At 44.7% G+C, this 25,904-nt stretch overlaps 1 protein-coding gene and 1 long non-coding RNA gene across 5 annotated transcripts; one reads left to right on the top strand and one right to left on the bottom strand.

The window, feature by feature from the left end:
* Positions 1 to 6,168: 6,168 nt before the first annotated feature.
* LOC117970715 (protein CutA homolog) lies at positions 6,169 to 21,485 on the bottom strand. 4 transcript variants are annotated; one of them, XM_059020565.1, is made up of 7 exons: positions 21,402 to 21,474; positions 19,243 to 19,297; positions 18,729 to 18,877; positions 17,663 to 17,722; positions 14,216 to 14,261; positions 9,477 to 9,526; positions 6,169 to 6,572 (listed from the first exon to the last, which is right to left on the bottom strand). In XM_059020565.1, exons 2-7 carry the CDS (start codon positions 19,291 to 19,293, stop codon positions 6,473 to 6,475), a joined length of 456 nt encoding a protein of 151 aa, XP_058876548.1. In that variant the 5' UTR covers positions 19,294 to 19,297; positions 21,402 to 21,474; the 3' UTR covers positions 6,169 to 6,472. The 4 variants fall into 4 exon arrangements, with proteins under 4 accessions (XP_058876548.1, XP_058876549.1, XP_058876551.1 ...); XM_059020566.1 differs by lacking the exon at positions 21,402 to 21,474 and adding an exon at positions 19,999 to 20,242; XM_059020568.1 differs by lacking the exon at positions 19,243 to 19,297 and having other exon boundaries at positions 21,402 to 21,485.
* Positions 21,486 to 21,516: 31 nt separating this feature from the next.
* On the top strand, positions 21,517 to 25,799 carry LOC131730513 (uncharacterized). Its single transcript, XR_009324081.1, has 3 exons — positions 21,517 to 21,787; positions 23,834 to 23,958; positions 25,734 to 25,799. It is a non-coding gene; the product is annotated as an uncharacterized LOC131730513 (long non-coding RNA).
* The last annotated feature ends 105 nt before the right edge of the window (positions 25,800 to 25,904 follow it).

Consider the following 25,904-nt stretch of genomic DNA (forward strand, 5'->3'; position numbering starts at 1 on the left):
TACAAACTCCAGATTTAGCTGCCAGTTAAATATTTAGCTAAATGTTAAATCTACTTAAGAGACCTGATTTCGCATTTTTAAACACACTGAGACACAAACACACACAAACACACACACACACACACACACACACACACACACACAGAGGTACTGACACACACAAACAGATACTAACACACACACAGATACTAACACGCACACACACAGGTACTGACACACACACAAACACACACGGAGACACACACTGAGACACACAATTATGTTATGCTAATTGGTTAACATGCAAATTTCAACATTACAAAAGCCAATCAAATCGCGTGAAAGCACGAAGCGGGCGGAGCTCATTTGCATACAAACTCCAGATTTAGCGGCCAGGTAAATATTTAACTAAATATTAAATCCAGCTAAGAGATTTAAGATTTATTTAAATATTTAACTAAATGTCAACTCTAGCTAAGAGATTTAAGACTTATTTAAATATTTAGCTAACTGTTAAATCTAGCTAAGAGATTTAAGATGTATTTAAATATTTAGCTAACTGTTAAATGTTGTAAGTAGATTTCTAAATGATATCTGAATGCACACATTTCTAAAAAGCTGTATTTATTTTCTCCTCATTTCTGGCAGCCCATACTAACGGCGCTCGGAACTTTGGCATTTTTAAATCCTAACGGTCTCTGCTCAGCGGAGTGGAATGTTCAGGAGCCGGTTGCCTAGCAGCGTCTCCGCCTCCTTCTCTGCCCCGCCCCCTCTCTCCCTCTCTCGTTGCTCCAGCTAGGAGTTCACATTCAGCTTCCTTAGATTATATAGCGCCATTCTTTACTAACTCTTACAAATGAGCTTATTGGAGGCTTCGTGTTTTTAAGATGGTTCAGGTGCAGTCCGGGCAGACTGACTGCAGCATCATTACAGTATACCGCACTGCGCTCGGCTTTGTGTGGAGGCTGATACACAAAATAATGAACGACTGCTAAAGAAATCACATGGATTGCTTTTTAATGCTAAATGTGGATCTGGTATTCTAAGCATTACCTACAATTAATAACTCAGCTATATTCATATTCAGAATGTGATACAGTATTAAGACAGGGTCCAGTATTAGAAATAAATAAACATGCTTTAAGAGAAACAGCAGTGATGTTTATTGACCATTCCCATCCATTCTCTAGATGTTTCTACATTGTGGTTGCAATCCACAGGGACAAGGGACTCAGCGATGTTAAATAAAAAACTAGAGCCCACAATTAACCAATATAGAAAGGAAGGGGGGAGAAATGTATTGCCTGCGTGCAGCACCTTCCACTTTCCTCTATTAAATGTCATTTGCCGTGTGTGTGTGTGTGTGTGTCAGTGTGTGTGTGTGTGTGTGTGTGTGTGTGTGTGTGTGTGTGTCAGTGTGTGTGTGTGTGTGTTTGTGTCAGTGTGTGTGTGTGTGTGTGTGTCTCAGTACCTGTGTGTCAGTGTGTGTGTGTGTGTGTGTGTGTCTCAGTACCTGTGTGTCAGTGTGTGTGTGTGTGTCAGTGTGTGTGTGTGTGTGTCTCAGTACCTGTGTGTCAGTGTGTGTGTGTGTGTGTCTCAGTACCTGTGTGTTAGTGTGTGTGTGTGTGTGTGTGTGTGTCAGTGTGTGTGTGTGTGTGTGTGTGTGTCTGTGTATGGTGGTGTGTGTGTGTGTGTCAGTGTGTGTCTGTCAGTGTGTGTGTGTGTGTGTGTGTGTGTCAGTGTGTGTGTGTGTGTGTGTGTGTCAGTGTGTGTGTGTCAGTGTGTGTGTGTGTGTGTGTGTGTTTGTGTGTGTGTGTGTGTGTGTGTGTCTCAGTGCCTGTGTGTCAGTGTGTGTGTGTATTCTGGGATAAGATAAGATCTGGGATAAGGAAGAACTGCCCTTGGAGCTCAGGGACGCTCTGATAGTGACAATCTTCAAAAAGTGAGACGAGGCAGATTGGGAACTACAGGGGCATCTCCCTCCTATCAACCACGGGGGAAGTACTTCTACCCCTGTCTGAAGAAGTTCTCCCAGAATCGCAGTGTGGTTTCCACCCATCCAGAGGTACGGCAGACGTGATCTTCACAGCATGTCAACTACAAGAGAAACACCGGGAACAAAAGCAGCCATTGTACTTGGCCTTCATAGACCTAACAAAAGCCTTTGACACAGTTAACCACCACGCTCTCTGGCGGATTCTCTCGAAATACGGCTGCCCTGACAAGTTCATCTGAATACTGAGGCTGCTGCATGACGGCATGTCTGCCACAGTGCTCAGCAACAGCGGCTCTGAGTCAGAGCCCCTCACTGTGGAGTCAGGGGTCAAACAGCAGCTGTGTGTCAGAGCCCCTCACTGTGGAGACAGGGGTCAAACAGCAGCTCTGAGTCGGAGCCCCTCACTGTGGAGACAGGGGTCAAACAGCAGCTCTGAGTCAGAGCCCCCTCACTGTGGAGACAGGGGTCAAACAGCGGCTCTGAGTCAGAGCCCCCTCACTGTGGAGACAGGGGTCAAACAGCGGCTCCGAGTCAGAGCCCCTCACTGTGGAGACAGGGGTCAAACAGGGCTGCATCATCGCACCCACCCTGTTTGCCGTTTTCATTTCTGCCATTTTTCACCTCATTGGTCAAGACCTGCCACAGGGAATTCAAATCCTGTACCCAACAGATGGCAGGCTCTTCAACCTCAACAGGTTCAAGGCTAAAAGCAAAGTCGCCATCACCACCATCATGGAGCTTCAGTACGCAGACGACAATGCCATCGCAGCGCACTCCGCAGAAGACCTCCAGTGTATCCTGAATGCTTTTGCCAAGGCATACAGGATCCTGGGTCTAGCCTTGAATATAAAGAAGACGCAAGTTCTTCACCAACCACCATCCAACAAGCCCTCTACTCTGCCCACAATACAAGTCGACAATAACACCCTTGAAAATGTTGATCACTTTTCATACCTCGGCAGCGTTCTCTCCTCCAAAGCAGACATTGACTCGGAGATAAACCACCTCCTGAGGTGTGCCAGTGGAGCTTACGCAAGACTGAGAGAGTCTTCGAAGACCATGACCTACAGGTCTATACAAAACTCCTGGTCTACAAAGCTGTTGTCCTCCACACACTGCTATAAGCAGCCGAAACATGGACCACCTACAGGAGGCACCTGAAAGCTCTGGAACAACACCACCAAAGATCCTTACGGAAAATCCTGAGGATCAGCTGGGAGGACAGACGCACCAACACCAGCGTTCTGGAGGAGGCCAACATAAACAGCATCACCACTCCCATAATGCAACACCAACTCCGATGGACAGGCCATGTCATCCGCATGCCCAACTCACGCCTCCCGAAACAGATCATGGACTCCCAGCTGAGGGAAGGTCAGCGAGCCCCTGGAGGGCAAAAGAAACGCTACAAAGACAACATCAAAACAAACCTGAAGAAATTCAACATCACCTCCAACAACTGGGAAGACATTGCACTAAACAGACACAGCTGGAGGAAAATCATTCAAGAGGGGGCTGAACTACATGAAAAGCATCTTCGCTGTGCCGCGGAGGACAAGCAGCAGATACGCAAGGAGAGACTCAACACCAGGAAGGACCAACTACCAACCACAAGCAACACTCACCCTGCCCACACTGCACCAAAATATGTGGCTCCCGGATCGGCCTTTACAACAATCTGAAGACCCACAGATAGAAGACCCTATGGAGGACAATCATGCTCGACTCGAGTGATCGCCCATCATTGTGTGTGTGTGTGTGTGTGTGTGTGTGTGTGTGCGGGTCAGTACCTGTGTGTGTGTGTGATTGACACACACACATGGACACACGGATCACAGAGAAGTTTGGTGCCAAACCAATTATTTTTATTTAAGAACAATGATAAACAAAAAGCTGATTGAACAAAATATCAAACAATTTGAGGAAAGAAAAAGTGGAAACCAAAAATAACTATTTCTAGTCACCTAATCACAGGTACTGACTCCAATAACTGAGTCCAACCACAGAGCTGCAAAACTGCCCTCTGATCTGCACAAAAAGACGATCCTGACTGAACAAAACGAACAGCCTTTATACCCTTCCAGACCTCCCCCTCCCCCAGAATAAACCATTCTGCAGGTGGGTATATAGAAACAAACCAGCAAACAGTTATCAAGAATAAATAAAGTATTCAAAAAGAAACAAATCAATGAATATTTATATATATATATAACTAAACATTAATCTAACATGTGCATTAAAACTATACTTCAAAACAAGCAGAGAGAAACGCACTTAAAATCAGCTCTCCCCCCTTTCAATATCTTCTACAGGTACTGCCCTGACTACAGGAAGTCAGTACTCAGGGAAGTCAATAAAAGCTTCCCTCACCAACATGGCTGCTTCCCCACTTCCTGTCAAGATGGAGGACCTCCCCACCACACCCAACTCCGGTTACCTGAACCGTTGCATTTCAAAAAACATGCCCCTTAAAATAACTGATGCTCATTTTAAAAGTTTATCTTAACAATAGTCCTGCAATCCATTGTTGTGGAAGTGTGCTCCCTTCCAAACCAGCTCTCTAAACCGTCCTCTTCATTAATCTTTCTCTTGGTTTTCAGGACACTCCCAACCACAGGCCTCCAGTCCCCGTACAACAGGGAAGTGAATTTTGTTTTTATTATTTTCCTTCCTAGACACAAGGATCAGCAACACCGTACAAAAACAGATTAAAAACATCTGCAGTAAATGTCCAGATACATACTGAGACAATGTGAGCGTCTCCTCCCTCACACCCCCTTAGCAATGTTCATTTCTGTCTCTCTCTCGGCCTTTCTAACTTCCTTTTTGACTTGTGTTTGCAGTTCCAAATAGGAGGAGTGGCAAACAGTGTTGCAGCAGCAAAGGTCATTCAAAATGATCTCGACAGCATTCAGAACTGGGCAGACACATGGCAAATGACATTTAATAGAGGAAAGTGGAAGGTGCTGCACGCAGGCAATACATTTCTCCCCCCTTCCTTTCTATATTGGTTAATTGTGGGCTCTAGTTTTTTATTTAACATCGCTGAGTCCCTTGTCCCTGTGGATTGCAACCACAATGTAGAAACATCTAGAGAATGGATGGGAATGGTCAATAAACATCACTGCTGTTTCTCTTAAAGCGTGTTTATTTATTTCTAATACTGGACCCTGTCTTAATACTGTATCACATTCTGAATATGAATATAGCTGAGTTATTAATTGTAGGTAATACTTAGAATACCAGATACACATATAGCATTAAAAAGCAATCCATGTGATTTCTTTAGCAGTCGTTCATTATTTTGTGTCTCAGCCTCCACACAAAGCCGAGCGCAGTGCGGTATACTGTAATGATGCTGCAGTCAGTCTGCCCGGACTGCACCTGAACCATCTTAAAAACACGAAGCCTCCAATAAGCTCATTTGTAAGAGTTAGTAAAGAATGGCGCTATATAATCTAAGGAAGCTGAATGTGAACTCCTAGCTGGAGCAACGAGAGAGGGAGAGAGGGGGCGGGGCAGAGAAGGAGGCGGAGACGCTGCTAGGCAACCGGCTCCTGAACATTCCACTCCGCTGAGCAGAGACCGTTAGGATTTAAAAATGCCAAAGTTCCGAGCGCCGTTAGTATGGGCTGCCAGAAATGAGGAGAAAATAAATACAGCTTTTTATAAATGTGTGCATTCAGATATCATTTAGAAATCTACTTACAACATTTAACAGTTAGCTAAATATTTAAATACATCTTAAATCTCTTAACTAGATTTAATATTTAGCTAAATATTTAAATAAATCTTAAATCTCTTAGCTAGAGTTGACATTTAGTTAAATATTTAACTGGCAACTAAATCACCCTCACACACTGAGACACACACACACACACAGGTACTGACAAACACACGCACGCACACACACACACATATATCATTTATTATTTATATATAATTAATCTTTAGTAAGATGACTTTAGACTGGAATAAAAGGGTATCTATTTTTATTTGGGAGATCAAATGCATGTTTTTTCTCTAAATATTAAATGCTATACGTTTCATATCGATTGATAATATCAGTATTTTCTGACGACTGAGCAAAGAATGGAAATATTCACCTTTCACACAACACAGATTTCTAACACAGGTTTATATTGGAAACTGAATCAAACTTCCATTGTAAATAATAAGACTTTACAAGAGACTGCTGTATATCTCTTTTATGTTTACTACAGGTTTTTAAATAACAACAATATTGCGTCTAATGAAAAATATATCGTTATCTTTAACAACATATGCATGGGTTTGTACTACAGTTATGGCCAAAACATTAACATGACCTAGAGTTTCAGATTTGAGGATTTAGATATTGTTTTTAACATCATGTAATCAAACAAAATGAGATTGAAAAAGGGGAAGCCAATAATATTAGTTCATTGTTAGCAGGTGCTTTGTGAGTCACGGAGAACGCTCCTCGCAGGGTCCTGTGGGGATCTGTTCACTGCAGCTTTACTCCGGCACAGAGTCTCCCAGCCACTTCAGGTAAGGAGGGTTCCCCTGGTCGATGGGCAGGCTGATCACCTCGGCCACTTCATAGGGATGAACAGAGCTGAGAGAGACACAGCGAGGGGTTCAGAACAGAGCGAAACTCACCCAACTTCGAGAGCTGGAGATCAGAGCTAAACTCACCCAACTTCAAGAGCTGGAGATCAGAGCTAAACTCACCCAACTTCGAGAGCTGGAGTTCACAGCTAAACTCACCCAACTTCGAGAGCTGGAGATCAGAGCTAAACTCACCCAACTTCAAGAGCTGGAGTTCAGAGCTAAACTCACCCAACTTCAAGAGCTGGAGTTCACAGCTAAACTCACCCAACTTCGAGAGCTGGAGATCAGAGCTAAACTCACCCAACTTCGAGAGCTGGAGATCAGAGCTAAACTCACCCAACTTCAAGAGCTGGAGTTCAGAGCTAAACTCACCCAACTTCAAGAGCTGGAGATCAGAGCTAAACTCACCCAACTTCAAGAGCTGGAGTTCACAGCTAAACTCACCCAACTTCAAGAGCTGGAGATCAGAGCTAAACTCACCCAACTTCGAGAGCTGGAGATCAGAGCTAAACTCACCCAACTTCAAGAGCTGGAGTTCAGAGCTAAACTCACCCAACTTCAAGAGCTGGAGTTCACAGCTAAACTCACCCAACTTCGAGAGCTGGAGATCAGAGCTAAACTCACCCAACTTCGAGAGCTGGAGTTCAGAGCTAAACTCACCCAACTTCGAGAGCTGGAGATCAGAGCTAAACCTCACCCAACTTCAAGAGCTGGAGATCAGAGCGAAACTCACCCAACTTCGAGAGCTGGAGATCAGAGCGAAACTCACCCAACTTTGAGAGCTGGAGATCAGAGCTAAACTCACCCAACTTCAAGAGCTGGAGATCAGAGCGAAACTCACCCAACTTCAAGAGCTGGAGTTCACAGCTAAACCTCACCCAACTTCAAGAGCTGGAGATCAGAGCTAAACCTCACCCAACTTCGAGAGCTGGAGTTCAGAGCTAAACTCACCCAACTTCAAGAGCTGGAGATCAGAGCTAAACCTCACCCAACTTCGAGAGCTGGAGATCAGAGCTAAACCTCACCCAACTTCAAGAGCTGGAGATCAGAGCTAAACTCACCCAACTTCAAGAGCTGGAGATCAGAGCTAAACTCACCCAACTTCTAGAGCTGGAGATCAGAGCTAAACTCACCCAACTTCGAGAGCTGGAGATCAGAGCTAAACTCACCCAACTTCTAGAGCTGGAGATCAGAGCTAAACCTCACCCAACTTCGAGAGCTGGAGTTCAGAGCTAAACTCACCCAACTTCAAGAGCTGGAGATCAGAGCGAAACTCACCCAACTTCGAGAGCTGGAGATCAGAGCTAAACTCACCCAACTTCGAGAGCTGGAGTTCACAGCTAAACTCACCCAACTTCGAGAGCTGGAGATCAGAGCTAAACTCATCCAACTTCTAGAGCTGGAGTTCAGAGCTAAACTCACCCAACTTCGAGAGCTGGAGATCAGAGCTAAACTCACCCAACTTCGAGAGCTGGAGATCAGAGCTAAACTCACCCAACTTCAAGAGCTGGAGATCAGAGCTAAACTCACCCAACTTCGAGAGCTGGAGATCAGAGCTAAACTCACCCAACTTCAAGAGCTGGAGATCAGAGCGAAACTCACCCAACTTCGAGAGCTGGAGTTCACAGCTAAACCTCACCCAACTTCAAGAGCTGGAGATCAGAGCTAAACTCACCCAACTTCAAGAGCTGGAGATCAGAGCTAAACTCACCCAACTTCGAGAGCTGGAGATCAGAGCTAAACTCACCCAACTTCAAGAGCTGGAGATCAGAGCTAAACTCACCCAACTTCGAGAGCTGGAGATCAGAGCTAAACTCACCCAACTTCGAGAGCTGGAGATCAGAGCTAAACTCACCCAACTTCAAGAGCTGGAGATCAGAGCTAAACTCACCCAACTTCGAGAGCTGGAGATCAGAGCTAAACTCACCCAACTTCAAGAGCTGGAGATCAGAGCTAAACTCACCCAACTTCGAGAGCTGGAGTTCAGAGCTAAACTCACCCAACTTCGAGAGCTGGAGATCAGAGCGAAACTCACCCAACTTCAAGAGCTGGAGATCAGAGCTAAACTCACCCAACTTCAAGAGCTGGAGATCAGAGCTAAACTCACCCAACTTCAAGAGCTGGAGTTCACAGCTAAACTCACCCAACTTCGAGAGCTGGAGATCAGAGCGAAACTCACCCAACTTCGAGAGCTGGAGTTCACAGCTAAACTCACCCAACTTCGAGAGCTGGAGATCAGAGCTAAACTCACCCAACTTCAAGAGCTGGAGTTCACAGCTAAACTCACCCAACTTCGAGAGCTGGAGATCAGAGCTAAACTCACCCAACTTCGAGAGCTGGAGTTCACAGCTAAACTCACCCAACTTCGAGAGCTGGAGTTCACAGCTAAACTCACCCAACTTCGAGAGCTGGAGATCAGAACTAAACTCACCCAACTTCGAGAGCTGGAGATCAGAGCTAAACTCACCCAACTTCGAGTTGGAGTTCAGATCTCAGAGCTAAACTCACTCCATCTCTAGAGCTGGAGTTCTCTAAGGATGGAGTTGAGAATTTGTGCTGAAGTCAGAGTGACAGGGTTAGGTATTTATCTTGAAGACCTCTAGTCAAACTCTCCCCTCGGCTCAGTTCAGAGGGACAGGGTTAGATATTTATCTTGAAGACCTCTAGTCTAACTCTCCCCTCAGCTCAGTTCAGAGGGACAGGGTTCGATATTTATCTTGAAGACCTCTAGTCTAACTCTCCCCTCAGCTCAGTTCAGAGGGACAGGGTTCGATATTTATCTTGAAGACCTCTAGTCTAACTCTCCCCTCGGCTCAGTTCAGAGGGACAGGGTTCGATATTTATCTTGAAGACCTCTAGTCTAACTCTCCCCTCAGCTCAGCTCAGAGGGACAGGGTTAGATATTTACCGGACATATTCTGCCAAGGCTGGAACTTTGGATGTCCTGGTTTTAATCATCTAAGAAAAAAAGGAAATTGCAACAGATTAGACGAGGAGAAGAGCACTGGACTGCAAACACAGCTTCTCTCTAATGACATTGAAGAAGGAATCTATGATAAAGATCTAGGAGTTTATGTTGACTCAGAAATGTCTTCATCTAGACAATGTGGGGAAGCTATAAAAAAAGGCCAACAGGATGCTTGGATATATTGTGAGAAGTGTTGAATTTAAATAAAGGGAAGTAATGTTAAAACTTTACAATGCATTAGTAAGACCTCACCTAGAATATTGTGTTCAGTTCTGGTCACCTCGTTACAAAAAGGATATTGCTGCTCTAGAAAGAGTGCAAAGAAGAAGGAGGCTGTGTGGTCCAGTGGTTAAAGAAAAGGGCTTGTAACCAGGAGGTCCCCGGTTCAAATCCCACCTCAGCCACTGACTCACTGTGTGACCCTGAGCAAGTCACTTCACCTCCTTGTGCTCCGTCTTTCGGGTGAGACGTTGTTGTAAGTGACTCTGCAGCTGATGCATAGTTCACACACCCTAGTCTCTGTAAGTCGCCTTGGATAAAGACGTCTGCTAAATAAACACATAATAAAGAAGAGCGACCAGAATTATCCCGGCCAATTAAGAAATTAAAGTTTTAACATTACTTCCCTTGATTTAAATTCAACACTTCTCACAATATATCCGAGCATCTTGTTGGCCTTTTTTATAGCTTCCCCACATTATATAGATGAAGACATTTCTGAGTCAACATAAAATGTGCTAGTGTTCTGCGGAATTTCGGTATATCGAAATATCATGATACAAAAATTATATGATACCTAATATCGGGTTAAAAAAAAAAAATCGATATATCGTTTTTTTTCGATCCCGTCTTTTTTTTGGTGATATATCGTGTTTTTCGGTCTGGCTATTTTTTTTTTTGAGACTTCAAAACAACACTTTAATTGTGTGCTTTAAAAAAGATATGAACTTTTTTGCATATACCGGAAGAAACTAACTTTCCTGCGCTGCGCGTTCTCGGAAAATTTAATTACAGTACTGCCCAAGTATCAACATGGCGGACGCGGGAGAACAGCTGGTTTCTAAAGCCAATTCCACTGTAGTGTGGAACTATTTTGGTTATCCATTAAATGAAAGCGGCAATCCAGTTGAAGGTGGACATCCAAAATGTAGGAGGTGTTTGAAAGAAGTAAAAAACAAGGGAGGAAACACCACCAATTTATTTAAGCATTTATCAGATCGCCACCCCAATCTCTTTGTTGAAGTGAAGCGACAGCATGTAAGTTAGTTACAGTGAAAATAGTTCTACTTTTACTGTAGTTATTTTGTTTTACATATTATTGAGATTCTGTGAATTACATCTCGTCTTAAAAATGTAAATAATGCACCCAATTAGTATTTATATATGTGTGTGTGTGTGTGTGTGTGTAAGAAGTTGAAATAGTACAATAAAAAAAGCACTGTGTAAAGAGAACATAGGAACGCACTAAAAGCGGATCAAAATGCCGTTCGTTAGTTCACCAAGATGCAAAAATATATTTTGCAGACGTGTCATTAAAACGACTCCATGTTAAAAATGGTTAACACTTTATATATTCCTTGGATTTTGTCGTAAAACATTTTTTTGTGTGTGTAAAACAATTAGCTTTCATGCTGGAAACGGACGTCTGATTGTTGCAAGTTCAGCACAAAAACATACAGTACACAGTACATAGGCTGCATAGTCCCGTCCCCCCGTCCACCACCCCCCCATATATAGTTCAAGGCGTGCATACGCGATTCAGCAGGTAAACGATGTGCTCTAATCTATAGTTGTAAAAGTCTTTTGTCTAATTTATTTTCTTAGCAAAATTAACATCCACGCTCGCATGATGGTCTGAATAAAATTGCGTAACATTTCCTATGTTTATAGTGCACTGCAATGTTGTTTTGAAGGAGACGTTTGGCTTGAATAAGATGAAACATAATATTATGTTCTAATAGTTATCAGTGTTTTCAGTACTACAGTATCAGAAGTTCTTTGCCAGAAATGCTTTTTTCATCAGCTCAACTTATTTTATAAAATTAATTTGAAGTAATGATTCTCTCTCTCATATATATATATATATATATATTGAAACACAATATATACAGAAAATAATGTCTCTTATACTAAGCTTTCTTTACAGTTGTATTTAATAGTTGGTGGCAATGACTTTGATTACACTATTTTCTGTATTTCTTATATAAAAAGAGAACTTGTTTCAACAGAAAATAAAATTAAAAAGCAAGCATTCCACCATGCTGTAGCATTAAGTGAGTTTTAGCCTCTACCACACTTTGTACTTGTGAACATTTTTATTTGACAGCCATTTAACATGTAATGGACATAAAATTCAAAGAATCGTGATAATATCGAATATCGTGATCTTATGCAGGGTATCGTATCGAGGTAGCCTAAATCAGGTATCGCAGAACACTAAAATGTGCCAAGTTGGGAACAATCTCTTACTGTGAAAGCAGCTATCAGATTTAAGCCTCGCATATTCTTTCTATGTGAATGATCAACGAAACATTACACAGCTCTGATAGGACAGAATTGGATGATGATGTAATGGGTGTAGGGGGCAGTGCTGAGTTTATAAAGTCATGTTTTTATAAAAGAACATACAAAACAGAGAACATACCAATGATATCGATACAGACATCACAGACTCAAATGATGTTTTATAGAAAACGTTCAGTCTGCTCCTAAAGACCTCTCTGTGCTTTACAATGCTTCCCTATGCTTTAGCAGACCTCTCTGTGCTTTACAATGCTTCCATATGCTTTACCAGACCTCTCTGTGCTTTACAATGCTTCCCTATGCTTTACCAGACCTCTCTGCGCTTTACAATGCTTCCCTATGCTTTACCAGACCTTTCTGTGCTTTACAATGCTTCCCTATGCTTTAGCAGACCTCTCTGTGCTTTACAATGCTTCCATATGCTTTACCAGACCTCTCTGTGCTTTACAATGCTTCCCTATGCTTTACCAGACCTCTCTGCGCTTTACAATGCTTCCCTATGCTTTACCAGACCTTTCTGTGCTTTACAATGCTTCCCTGTGCTTTACCAGACCTCTCTGTGCTTTACAATGCTTCCCTATGCTTTACCACACCTCTCTGTGCTTTACAATGCTTCCCTGTGCTTTACCAGACCTCTCTGTGCTTTACAATGCTTCCATATGCTTTACCAGACCTCTCTGTGCTTTACAATGCTTCCCTATGCTTTACCAGACCTCTCTGTGCTTTACAATGCTTCCCTATGCTTTACCAGACCTCTCTGTGCTTTACAATGCTTCCCTGTGCTTTACCAGACCTCTCTGTGCTTTACAATGCTTCCATATGCTTTACCAGACCTCTCTGTGCTTTACAATGCTTCCCTATGCTTTACCAGACCTCTCTGTGCTTTACAGTGCTTCCCTATGCTTTACCAGACCTCTCTGTGCTTTACAATGCTTCCCTATGCTTTAGCAGACCTCTCTGTGCTTTACAATGCTTCCCTATGCTTTACCAGACCTCTCTGTGCTTTACAATGCTTCCCTATGCTTTACCAGACCTCTCTGTGCTTTACAATGCTTCCCTATGCTTTAGCAGACCTCTCTGTGCTTTACAATGCTTCCCTATGCTTTAGCAGACCTCTCTGTGCTTTACAATGCTTCCCTATGCTTTAGCAGACCTCTCTGTGCTTTACAATGCTTCCCTATGCTTTACCAGACCTCTCTGTGCTTTACAATGCTTCCCTATGCTTTACCACACCTCTCTGTGCTTTACAATGCTTCCCTATGCTTTACCACACCTCTCTGTGCTTCACAATGCTTCCCTATGCTTTACCACACCTCTCTGTGCTTTACAATGCTTCCCTATGCTTTACCAGACCTCTCTGCGCTTTACAATGCTTCCCTATGCTTTACCAGACCTCTCTGTGCTTTACAATGCTTCCTTATGCTTTAGCAGACCTCTCTGTGCTTTACAATGCTTCCCTATGCTTTAGCAGACCTCTCTGTGCTTTACAATGCTTCCCTATGCTTTAGCAGACCTCTCTGTGCTTTACAATGCTTCCCTATGCTTTAGCAGACCTCTCTGTGCTTTACAATGCTTCCCTATGCTTTACCAGACCTCTCTGTGCTTTACAATGCTTCCCTATGCTTTACCACACCTCTCTGTTCTTTACAATGCTTCCCTATGCTTTACCAGACCTCTCTGTGCTTTACAATGCTTCCCTATGCTTTACCAGACCTCTCTGTGCTTTACAATGCTTCCCTATGCTTTTGCTTTCTCTGTTGTTTATTACACTTTTCTATGCTTTTATTACTGGAAACGTTTATATGGGTAAGGACAGGAATACAAATATTTTAAAATGTGTTGCGTTGAGATCACAAGATTAGTTATCCAGATGAAGATTTATTTCTGTATCTTTTGTACTCTGCTCAGAAATAAACACCACAAATAAAGGGCTGGAGGATTGTTTTGTGTGTGTCAGTGTGTGTGTGTGTGTGTGTCAGTGTGTGTGTGTGTGTGTGTGTGTGTGTGTGTGTGTGTGTGTGTGTGTGTGTGTGTGTGTGTGTCAGTGTGTGTGTGTGTGTGTGTGTGTGTGTGTGTGTGTGTGTGTGTGTGTGTGTGTGTGTGTGTGTGCGTCAGGCTGCAGATGATTTGTTGAACATAATAAAATGTAATCTCACCATCAAGACCTCGCTGTCCTCTTCGATTTTCCCCTGCCATTCGTACCTGCAGCACAACACAGAAGAGAAACAGCAGGGCTTCAAGGACTGAGCTACGAAGAGAGACCAGACTAATCCCAGCAGAGCTTCAAGGACTGAGCTACGAAGAGAGACCAGACTAATCCCAGCAGAGCTTCAAGGACTGAGCTACGAGACCAGACTAATCCCAGCAGAGCTTCAAGGACTGAGCTACGAGACCAGACTAATCCCAGCAGGGCTTCAAGGACTGAGCTATGAAGAGAGACCAGACTAATCCCAGCAGGGCTTCAAGGACTGAGCTACGAGACCAGACTAATCCCAGCAGAGCTTCAAGGACTGAGCTACGAAGAGAGACCAGACTAATCCCAGCAGAGCTTCAAGGACTGAGCTACGAGACCAGACTAATCCCAGCAGGGCTTCAAGGACTGAGCTACGAGACCAGACTAAACCCAGCAGGGCTTCAAGGACTGAGCTACGAGACCAGACTAATCCCAGCAGGGCTTCAAGGACTGAGCTACGAAGAGAGACCAGACTAATCCCAGCAGGGCTTCAAGGACTGAGCTACGAGACCAGACTAAACCCAGCAGAGCTTCAAGGACTGAGCTACGAGACCAGACTAATCCCAGCAGGGCTTCAAGGACTGAGCTACGAGACCAGACTAATCCCAGCAGGGCTTCAAGGACTGAGCTACGAGACCACACTAATCCCAGCAGGGCTTCAAGGACTGAGCTACGAGACCAGACTAATCCCAGCAGGGCTTCAAGGACTGAGCTACGAGACCAGACTAATCCCAGCAGAGCTTCAAGGACTGAGCTACGAGACCAGACTAATCCCAGCAGAGCTTCAAGGACTGAGCTACAAGACCAGACTAATCCCAGCAGAGCTTCAAGGACTGAGCTACGAGACCAGACTAATCCCAGCAGAGCTTCAAGGACTGAGCTACGAGACCAGACTAATCCCAGCAGAGCTTCAAGGACTGAGCTACGAAGAGAGACCAGACTAATCCCAGCAGGGCTTCAAGGACTGAGCTACGAGACCAGACTAATCCCAGCAGGGCTTCAAGGACTGAGCTACGAGACCAGACTAATCCCAGCAGAGCTTCAAGGACTGAGCTACGAGACCAGACTAATCCCAGCAGGGCTTCAAGGACTGAGCTACGAGGCCAGACTAATCCCAGCAGGGCTTCAAGGACTGAGCTACGAGACCAGACTAATCCCAGCAGAGCTTCAAGGACTGAGCTACGAGACCAGACTAATCCCAGCAGAGCTTCAAGGACTGAGCTACGAGACCAGACTAATCCCAGCAGGGCTTCAAGGACTGAGCTACGAGACCAGACTAATCCCAGCAGAGCTTCAAGGACTGAGCTACGAGACCAGACTAATCCCAGCAGGGCTTCAAGGACTGAGCTACGAGGCCAGACTAATCCCAGCAGGGCTTCAAGGACTGAGCAACGAGACCAGACTAATCCCAACAGGGCTTCAAGGACTGAGCTACGAGGCCAGACTAATCCCAGCAGGGCTTCAAGGACTGAGCTACGAGACCAGACTAATCCCAGCAGGGCTTCAAGGACTGAGCAACGAGACCAGACTAATCCCAGCAGGGCTTCAAGGACTGAGCTACGAGGCCAGACTAATCCCAGCAGGGCTTCAAGGACTGAGCTACGAGACCAGACTAATCCCAGCAGAGCTTCAAGGACTGAGCTACGAAGAGAGACCAGACTAATCCCAGCAGGGCTTCAAGGACTGAGCTATGAAGAGAGACCAGACTAATCCCAGCAGAGCTTCAAGGACTGAGCTATCAGACCAGACTAATCCCAGCAGAGCTTCAAGGACTGAGCTACGAGACCAGACTAATCCCAGCAGGGCTTCAAGGACTGAGCTACGAGACCAGACTAATCCCATCAGGGCTTCAAGGACTGAGCTACGAGACCAGACTAATCCCAGCAGAGCTTCAAGGACTGAGCTACGAGACCAGACTAATCCCAGCAGAGCTTCAAGGACTGAGCTACGAAGAGAGACCAGACTAATCCCAGCAGGGCTTCAAGGACTGAGCTACGAGACCAGACTAATCCCAGCAGAGCTTCAAGGACTGAGCTACGAGACCAGACTAATCCCAGCAGAGCTTCAAGGACTGAGCTACGAGACCAGACTAATCCCAGCAGGGCTTCAAGGACTGAGCTACGAGACCAGACTAATCCCAGCAGGGCTTCAAGGACTGAGCTACGAAGAGAGACCAGACTAATCCCAGCAGAGCTTCAAGGACTGAGCTACGAGACCAGACTAATCCCAGCAGAGCTTCAAGGACTGAGCAACGAGACCAGACTAATCCCAGCAGGGCTTCAAGGACTAAGCTACGAGACCAGACTAATCCCAGCAGAGCTTCAAGGACTGAGCTACGAGACCAGACTAATCCCAGCAGGGCTTCAAGGACTGAGCTACGAAGAGAGACCAGACTAATCCCAGCAGAGCTTCAAGGACTGAGCTACGAGACCAGACTAATCCCAGCAGGGCTTCAAGGACTGAGCTACGAAGAGAGACCAGACTAATCCCAGCAGAGCTTCAAGGACTGAGCTACGAGACCAGACTAATCCCAGCAGGGCTTCAAGGACTGAGCTACGAGACCAGACTAATCCCAGCAGGGCTTCAAGGACTGAGCTACGAGACCAGACTAATCCCAGCAGAGCTTCAAGGACTGAGCTACGAGACCAGACTAATCCCAGCAGAGCTTCAAGGACTGAGCTACGAGACCAGACTAATCCCAGCAGAGCTTCAAGGACTGAGCTTCGAAGAACTGAATCTGTTTGGCCTTGCGTAAATATGCTGGAGATCCGTTTCCAAACATTTCTAAGAAACGGGTCAGACACTGTGCAGCTGTTACCTCTGTAGTCTTTTACTCCAGTGTTTTCTGAGTTGTGTGTGCATGCTATCTGCAGTACAGGATGTTACTCCAGCAGAATGACTCAGTGTTGCCCACGAACGGCAGTATTTGATTTTCATCCTGCGAAGACACTTATCACTCTTCCTCAATGTGCTTTACTTGCTCTTATCTGCTCCCTATTGTACTGCATTTAATCCTGTACTTCAGAGTACTGTAATCTGTCACAAGTGTTATTTAATCTGTAGTGTTTTGTATTTAATTATATCCTGATGTAACTATCACTGACACCGTTATCTGCTCCGTTACTGAATCGGATTTTGTCATATTCTTGTATTTGCTAGAACCAAAGTCATTGTATTCATCTTGCTCTTAATTGTATTATTACTTGTACTGTGATTCTTGAAATGTATTTTTGTTTACGACTGTAACTCGCCCTGGATAAGGGCGTCTGCTAAGAAATTAATAATAATAATAATAATAATAATAATAATAATCCTGCAGTGCTGCATCGGTGCTGTTAAACTTGTATATTGACAGCGGTCTGGCACTCACACAGACGTTATCTTCGGGACGATGTTCACACACGCAGCCAGCTTCCTCTCTACCATCCCCCTGGAAACACGAGAGAGAGAGAGAGAGAGAGAGAGAGAGAGAGAGAGAGAGAGAGAGAGAGAGTCCTGAACGCATGACTTCACACGGGACAGACGAGCGCACCACAAACGCAGGCCTGCAGAGGCTGCATTGCATTTTCAAGGCGTTTCCCTCTTTTAAATGCACTGCTTGTTTTAAACTGCGATGCAGAGAGTCAGGCATGTTCTTTATTATTGAATCTACCCCCAATGTAGGCTCAATGATGTCATCTTTGGTATTATCATAATCCAGACCCCCTCCCCCTTCTTTCACTTTCTCTCCCCCTCCCCTTATCCATCCACCTTCTCTCTCCCTCTTCCCCTCTCCTCTCCCCATCCCCCTCTCTCTCTCATCTCCCCTCCCCCTGCTGTCTCTTCCCTCTCTCCATGTCTCTTCCCCTCCCCCTCTCTCCTCCCCCTCTGTCTTCCCCTCTCCCCATGTCTCTCTGTCTCCTCCTCTCTCCCCCTCTCCATCTCTCTTCCCCTCCCCCTCTCCCTCCACCCCCTTTCTCCCCCTCTCCCCATGTCTCTCCCACCCCCCTTTCTCCACCTCTCCTCTCCCCTCTCCTCGTGTCTGTATCCCCCTTTCTTTCCCCCCTCCCTCCCTCCCTCCCCTCTCTCTCCCCATCCCCCTCTGTCTCCCTCTCCTCCCCTTTCTCTCCCCCTCCCCATGTTTCTCCCCCTCCCCTCCCACTCTCTCTCCCCCTCCCCATGTTTCTCCCCCTCCCCTCCCACTCTCTCTCCCCCTCCCCATGTCTCTCCCCTTCCTCTCTCCCTCTCCTCCCCTCTTTCTCCCCATCCCCCTCTCTCTCCCTCTCCTCCCCATGTCTCTCCCCCTCCCCATGTCTCTCCCCCTCCCCATGTCTCTCCCCCTCCCCTCCCCTCCCCTCCCCTCCCCCTCTCTGTCCCCTTCCTCTCTCCCTCTCCTCCCCTGGTCTCTCCCTCTCCCTCTCCTCATGTCTCCGCCCCTCCCCCTCCCCCTCTCTCACCGTGCAATCTCCTTGGCCACCTGTTCGTTGGGGCAGGTGACAAATGCAGCAGAGTGCGTTCCAGCAGCATATCCTTCAGAGGCCATGGAGAACACACGCAATCCCACAATCCTTAGCAGAGGGACCATCAACACACCCACAACAAGAGCCTGCGAGAAACCAGGACAAAGCAAACGCACCATCAATGACCAGTGCGGAGCGCGGGTTTAAACTCTACCCACACCCAGAACCCGGTCATTCCTAACAGTCAGATTTAAAACAGAACTGCGGACGAAATGTCCAAAAATGCCTCCAGACAAAAACCCCAGAAGAATGTGCCGAGACCAGAGGGATTTCACTGTGGAAGACAGCAAAGGAAAGAAAGGACAGCTTAAGGGTGCGAGTCCTGTCCAGTTACTAGAGATATTGTGACAGAACGAAAAATAACGCTCAAGCATTTTGGAAAGTGACAGAAAACATTCATACAGTACATCAAAAACGAAAGTAGCTAAAAATAAGCACCCTCTAGACTTACAATGCAGGCAGCTCGGAGGAGGCTGGGCTTCAGAGTGTCGGGTGCGATCATTCTCCTGCACAACAGAGACCGTGTGTGTGTTCAAACCACGTCCTTCAAAGTGCTGCACAACTCACTACAGAGCTGACAAGTCACGCAATGCCCTATCACTGATGCTTCAAGAGACACAGTGCCCTATCACTGATGCTTCAAGAGACACAGTGCCCTATCACTGATGCTTCAAGAGACGCAGTGCCCTATCACTGATGCTTCAAGAGACGCAGTGCCCTATCACTGATGCTTCAAGAGACGCAGTGCCCTATCACTGATGCTTCAAGAGACGCAGTGCCCTATCCCTGATGCTTCAAGACACGCAGTGCCCTATCACTGATGCTTCAAGAGACGCAGTGCCCTATCACTGATGCTTCAAGAGACGCAGTGCCCTATCACTGATGCTTCAAGAGACGCAATGCCCTATCCCTGATGCTTCAAGAGACGCAGTGCCCTATCACTGATGCTTCAAGAGACGCAATATCTTATCCCTGATGTTTCAATACCGTATCACTGATGCTTCAATGATGCCGACAGAAAACAAGCGAACGAGTAAACAAAACGCTTCGAAAAATCGTTGCTTCAAGCAACTCCCTTTTAGGTATCGACTGCCCTCTTGTGTTCAAATTCTGCAAAACACTTTGCAATATTATTGCAGTATCACTTTGCCGCCCATGTTGAAAATACGAGCCATTTTACACGAGTAACAAAACCACTGTTTGGAACTTTTTTGATGTTGTTGTCTTCTGTTTGTTTTTCCTCACGCATGCAACCCCCTGCTGCTGTACAGAATTCGGGGCTTCAACAGGAAAGAAGCCGAAACGAACCTTACAGAAGAACGTACACAAAACGTGACGTCAGCACGCTCTGCCTAAACAATACATAAATGACCCAGGAATTATATAATCGCAAAACCCCGATATTACACCGAAGCGACGCTGGAGCTGTCGGGTAAGTGTCAGCATGTTAATAACAACAGGGCGTCTTTATAAAAACTCCCACAATATCGGAACAGCAATCCTCGACCACCCCCCGTAGAAAATGCAACAACTACAGTTGCCCTAGAGCAGAGGTTCCCAAACTTTTGATTGCCGCGTACCCCCTAAGTTCCAGACCGATCACCTGTCTGCGTACCCCTAGCATTCAGATTTATATGTTCATGTTGTTTTTAATATAGGCTTTCATAATACACAGATTTATACACATACACAATAATATTCTTACAATATAAATGACTATAATAATATAATTACGGCTTCTGATTTTAGGGTTTAACCGATAAAACACCCCTGATACAAAAATCTGTGTATAATGAACACCAGAAAAACACTGGAAATATAAAGTCAATTCACATAACTCAAAAACCCAATACATAAAAAACAAGACAAACTACCTTTCCCTAACTTGTATTGATTAGTTCTGAATACTTTCTCGACTGGAGGCTTGTTCGCGGGATTTAAAGCTATATTACAGTTAAGATACGTAGGATTTAAAACAGAATTGCAAATTGTGTCGAAATGTAAAACAACCCAGAGGAATGTGTCCGTGACCACAGGGATTTCGTTGTGGAAGACAACAAAGGAAGGTACAAAGTGTGGCACTGTACAGTTACTACTTTGTGACAGAAAAAACAAAACAAGCATTTTGTAAAGTAGAGTAACAGAAAACAATAATTTCATACAGTACATAAAAAATCGAAAGCTCTGAAAAAAACGATTTACATAAAAATCGGAAATAGCTCATCATAACCACCAAAAAAAAATGTAATTAAAAAAAAAACTAACCCTGTCTTTCTCTCTACATACACGTTATAAACACGTTACTTGTGTTGCTATCGCATATTAGGGCAGCAGTGTGGAGTAGTGGTCAGGGCTCTGGACTCTTGACCGGAGGGTCGTGGGTTCAATCCCAGGTGGGGGGGACACTGCTGCTGTATCCTTGAGCAAGGTACTTTACCTAGATTGCTCCAGTAAAAACCCAACTGTATAAATGGGGAATTGTATGTAAAAATAATGTAATTGTATGTAAAAATAATGTGATATCTTGTTTCAATTGTAAGTCGCCCTGGATAAGGGCGTCTGCTAAGAAATAAATAATAATAATAATAATAATATTTTCATGATCATTACCTGCACCGCACACAAGCGAACCCACGTGTGCGGAGCGCCGCCTCTCGCTTTACCGTAAAGAACGCGTTTTCCACGACAGTACTGGCAAAGGAAGCCGGGGAAGCAGCCACAGTACTGGCATGGGCAGGCACGGCGTATTTATACCCGTACACACATTTTTTTAAATGTAATATTAAACACTAGAGTGTGTTTTAAATTAATATTCTCGGATTGGTGTTTTGTTTTAAGAGTAAAGCCGGGATTCGTAGGGACAAACTACACTCACATCCGGTTTGCGACACGGCGTCCGAGTCTCTTCCGCCGGCTTCAAGAGGGGAGATTATTAAATATTTTTAAACGTGGAATAAAAACTCTTAAACATCCAAGAAATAAAACACACGGAGCAGGTGAGAGGGTCTGATATCGATTCAGAGGAGAGGGGGCTGTTTACTGTGGCGGGTATCGGAAAGAGATACCGCGTTGTTTTTAAAATAATAAACTTGTTTTTGTGTAAATGTTACAGGAGGACGTTTGTTTTTAATACAAACCTCAAAAAAAAAATCAAAACAGAGGGTAAAAAGTAAAAGTGCTGCAGATTCTGCAAGTGCAAATGTGTTTGATTAAAATGTGTTTGATTATTGAAGTTTTGCATTGCGTGTTAGTACACAGATGTTGAGTTAATTTATGATTTATTAGAAAACTATTAATGAAAAATATCGACGTGTCCGCACCGTGACATTGAATTAAAACGAAGGGAAACTTACGTATTATTATTATTATTATTATTATTATTATTATTATTATTATTATTTATTTCTTAGCAGACGCCCTTATCCAGGGTGACTTAGTCGTAAACAAATACATTTCAAGAATCACACTACAAGAATTAATACAATTATTATTATTATTATTATTATTATTATTATTATTATTTATTTCTTAGCAGACGCTCTTATCCAGGGCGACTTACAATCGTAAACAAAAATACATTTCAAGAATCACAGTACAAGAATTAATACAATTATTATTTATTTATTTCTTAGCAGACGCCCTTATCCAGGGCGACTTACAATCGCAAGCAAATACAAATACATTCAAGTGTTACAATACAAGTAATACAATAAGAGCAAGAAATACAATAACTTTTGTTCAAGTGTGACAAACCACAATTCAATAATACAGCAGATAATAGTGATAGTTACATCAGGATATGATTAAATAGTGATAGTTACATCAGGATATGATTAAATAGTGATAGTTACATCAGGATGTGATTAAATAGTGATAGTTACATCAGGATATGATTAAATAGTGATAGTTACATCAGGATGTGATTAAATAGTGATAGTTACATCAGGATATGATTAAATAGTGATAGTTACATCAGGATGTGATTAAATAGTGATAGTTACATCAGGATGTGATTAAATAGTGATAGTTACATCAGGATATGATTAAATAGTGATAGTTACATCAGGATGTGATTAAATAGTGATAGTTACATCAGGATATGATTAAATAGTGATAGTTACATCAGGATGTGATTAAATAGTGATAGTTACATCAGGATATGATTAAATAGTGATAGATGACTTTCTGTATCATCAGCAGCAAAAACACGGCCGTGATAGTCCTGGTGTACAGCGAATAACACTGTAGAACACACAACAGCTTTTCAGAATGATTATTTCAGTAAAAGATCATTCTTGCAGTATCAAGATAATTCTTGATACTGCAAGAATGATCTTTTCTTCTGTGGTTGTTTAGTGAAAAACGCACGCAAGGGAAGCTGTTCCTCATTGGTCAGTTCCCCAGCAAAATCGCCAAAAATAGACAACAATGCTGTTTTTGTTTCGCATCACTGTATTTTCTGACGGACACAGAGATGTTTCACAGCTGTATAGCCTCCATACACACAAACATGTAGCTGCAAGCGTCGCTTCAGGGTAAATTATCAACACATTGTGAGCAAATGTAATCAAGTGCTGACAGACAGCTGCGGACAGGGGGAGATTGAGGCTGTGAAAAGATAAGCTGAAGTTACTGAGAAAAAAGGAATTGGGGGGGGGGGGGGGGGGGGGATGATATGCATTTAAAAAAAAAAAAAAACTACAACCGGCCCCTGAACCTTTATCCTTTATCTGATCTCCATTTGTGACCCCTGGTTTCTTTTTTTCAGGTTGAAAAAGTCCCCTGGGTCGACATTGTCAGTACCTTTTAGGATTTTGAATGCTTGAATCAGATCGCCGTGTAGTCTTCTTTGTTCAAGACTGAATAGATTCAATTCTTTGAGCCTGTCTGCATACGACATGTCCTTGTTTTCCTGACTGACATACTCTGCCCAAGTAAAAAAAGCCACTTCCTGATTCGTCGGGATGATTCTCTGCATCTTTTAAAGTGTCTGAAACGCTCCTCCAGTAATAACCCTAAACTCAAAGTCTCTCTCGTTTCAGGATGGCTAAGTTTCACGCTCCTGTTATCCAGGATAACCTGCTTGGATGGGGGTCCCTGCGCCATCCCAGAACAGTTCAAAGACATGCCCTACCAGCCCTTCAGCAAAGGAGACAGACTGGGCAAGGTGAGGGGGGGGGAGAGGGGAGTAGGGGAGGGGGAAAGGGGGGCAGGGAGGGGGAGAAGGGGGGAGGAAGAATGGGAGAAGGGGGGAGAGAGAGAGAAGGGGAGGGGAGAAGGGAAGAAGGGGAGGAAGAATGGGGGAAGGGAGAAGGGGGAGGAAGAAAGGGAGAAGGGAAGGAGAGAAGGGAGAAGGGGGAGGAAGAATGGGAGAAGGGAGAAGGGAAGGAGAGAAGGGAGAAGGGGGAGGAAGAATGGGAGAAGGGGGTGGAAGAATGGGTGAGGGGAGAAGGAGGGGGGAGAAGGAGGGGGGAGGAAGAATGGGTGAAGGGAGGAGGGGGGGGGAGAAGGGGGAGGAAGAATGGGAGAAGGGGGTGGAAGAATGGGTGAGGGGAGAAGGAGGGGGGGAGGAAGGAGGGGGGAGGAAGAATGGGTGAAGGAGGAGGGGGGGGAGAAGGGGGAGGAAGAATGGGTGAAGGGAGGAGGGGGGGAGAAGGGGGAGGAAGAATGGGTGAAGGGAGAAGGAGGGGGAGAAGGGAGAAGGGGAGGAAGAATGGGGGTGAAGGGAGAAGGAGGGGGAGAAGGGAGAAGGGGAGGAAGATGGGTGAAGGGAGAAGGAGGGGGGAGAAGGGAGAAGGAGTGAGGAAGAATGGGGTGAAGGGAGAAGGAGGGGGGAGAAGGGGGGAGGAAGAATGGGTGAAGGGGGGCAGGGAGAAGGGAAGTGGAGAAGGAAGAAGGGAAGGGGGGAGGAAGAAGGGAGGAAGAATGGGGGGGAGAATGGGGCGGAGGGAAGGGGGAGAAGGGGGAGGACAGGGGAGAAGGGAGAGGGAGGGAGAAGGGGGAGGAAGAATGGGAGAAGGGGGGGAGGGAGAAGAAGGGGGGAGAAGGGGGGTCTCTCCACCTGGAGATCTCTGGAGCTGCTTGTATGCTTTCATTAGCTGAACCGCACCCTTGTTCACATTTAGCAAAGTCCTATCTGGGTCTCTTATAAAATATCAGCCCTGTTTAACTCTATCTGGGTCTCTTATAAATATCAGCCCTGTTTAACTCTTTCTGGGTCTCTTATAAATATCCGCCCTGTTTAACTCTTTCTGGGTCTCTTATAAATATCAGCCCTGTTTAACTCTTCTTGGTCTACTTATAAATATCAGCCCTGTTTACTCTTTCTGGGTCTCTTATAAATATCAGCCCTGTTTAACTCTATCTGGGTCTCTTATAAATATCAGCCCTGTTTAACTCTTTCTGGGTCTCTTATAAATATCAGCCCTGTTTAACTCTTTCTGGGTCTCTTATAAATATCAGCCCTGTTTAACTCTATCTGGGTCTCTTATAAATATCAGCCCTGTTTAACTCTTTCTGGGTCTCTTATAAATATCAGCCCTGTTTAACTCTTTCTGGGTCTCTTATAAATATCCGCCCTGTTTAACTCTTTCTGGGTCTCTTATAAATATCAGCCCTGTTTAACTCTTTCTGGGTCTCTTATAAATATCAGCCCTGTTTAACTCTTTCTGGGTCTCTTATAAATATCAGCCCTGTTTAACTCTTTCTGGGTCTCTTATAAATATCAGCCCTGTTTAACTCTTTCTGGGTCTCTTATAAATATCAGCCCTGTTTAACTCTTTCTGGGTCTCTTATAATATCAGCCCTGTTTAACTCTTTCTGGGTCTCTTATAAATATCCGCCCTGTTTAACTCTTGTCAGTGTAATCCCCCGCTTCTCCCGCGTGCGTGGGATCTGACAGCAGGAGTTTTGACGCGAGCGTTTCCTCTCGTCCTCTTTCAGGTTGCTGATTGGACTGGGGCCACATACCAGGATAAGAGATACACCAGTGAGTTTCCTTTCTGAAAAAAATAATCAAGGGGTTCTCTCTGTGAGCCCGTCGATCTTGCTGCAAAAGTGTTTAAATATACTTTAAAAATGTCTTTCAGCTGTCTAGATATAGAGACCAGGGCT

This window comes from Acipenser ruthenus, unplaced genomic scaffold, assembly GCF_902713425.1.
Source record: "Acipenser ruthenus unplaced genomic scaffold, fAciRut3.2 maternal haplotype, whole genome shotgun sequence".
In the NCBI taxonomy this organism is placed as follows: Eukaryota; Metazoa; Chordata; class Actinopteri; order Acipenseriformes; family Acipenseridae; genus Acipenser; species Acipenser ruthenus.

Excerpts from the sequence above, each read along its gene's own strand:
- LOC117970715 (XM_059020565.1), bottom strand. The coding sequence starts at position 19,293 with ATGATCGCACCCGACACTCTGAAGCCCAGCCTCCTCCGAGCTGCCTGC. Across the intron at positions 17,723-18,728 it reads GTGGCCAAGGAGATTGCACG|GGGGATGGTAGAGAGGAAGC; the intron begins GTGAGAGAGGGG and ends TCGTGTTTCCAG. Across the intron at positions 9,527-14,215 it reads AGGACAGCGAGGTCTTGATG|ATGATTAAAACCAGGACATC; the intron begins GTGAGATTACAT and ends TTTTTTTCTTAG.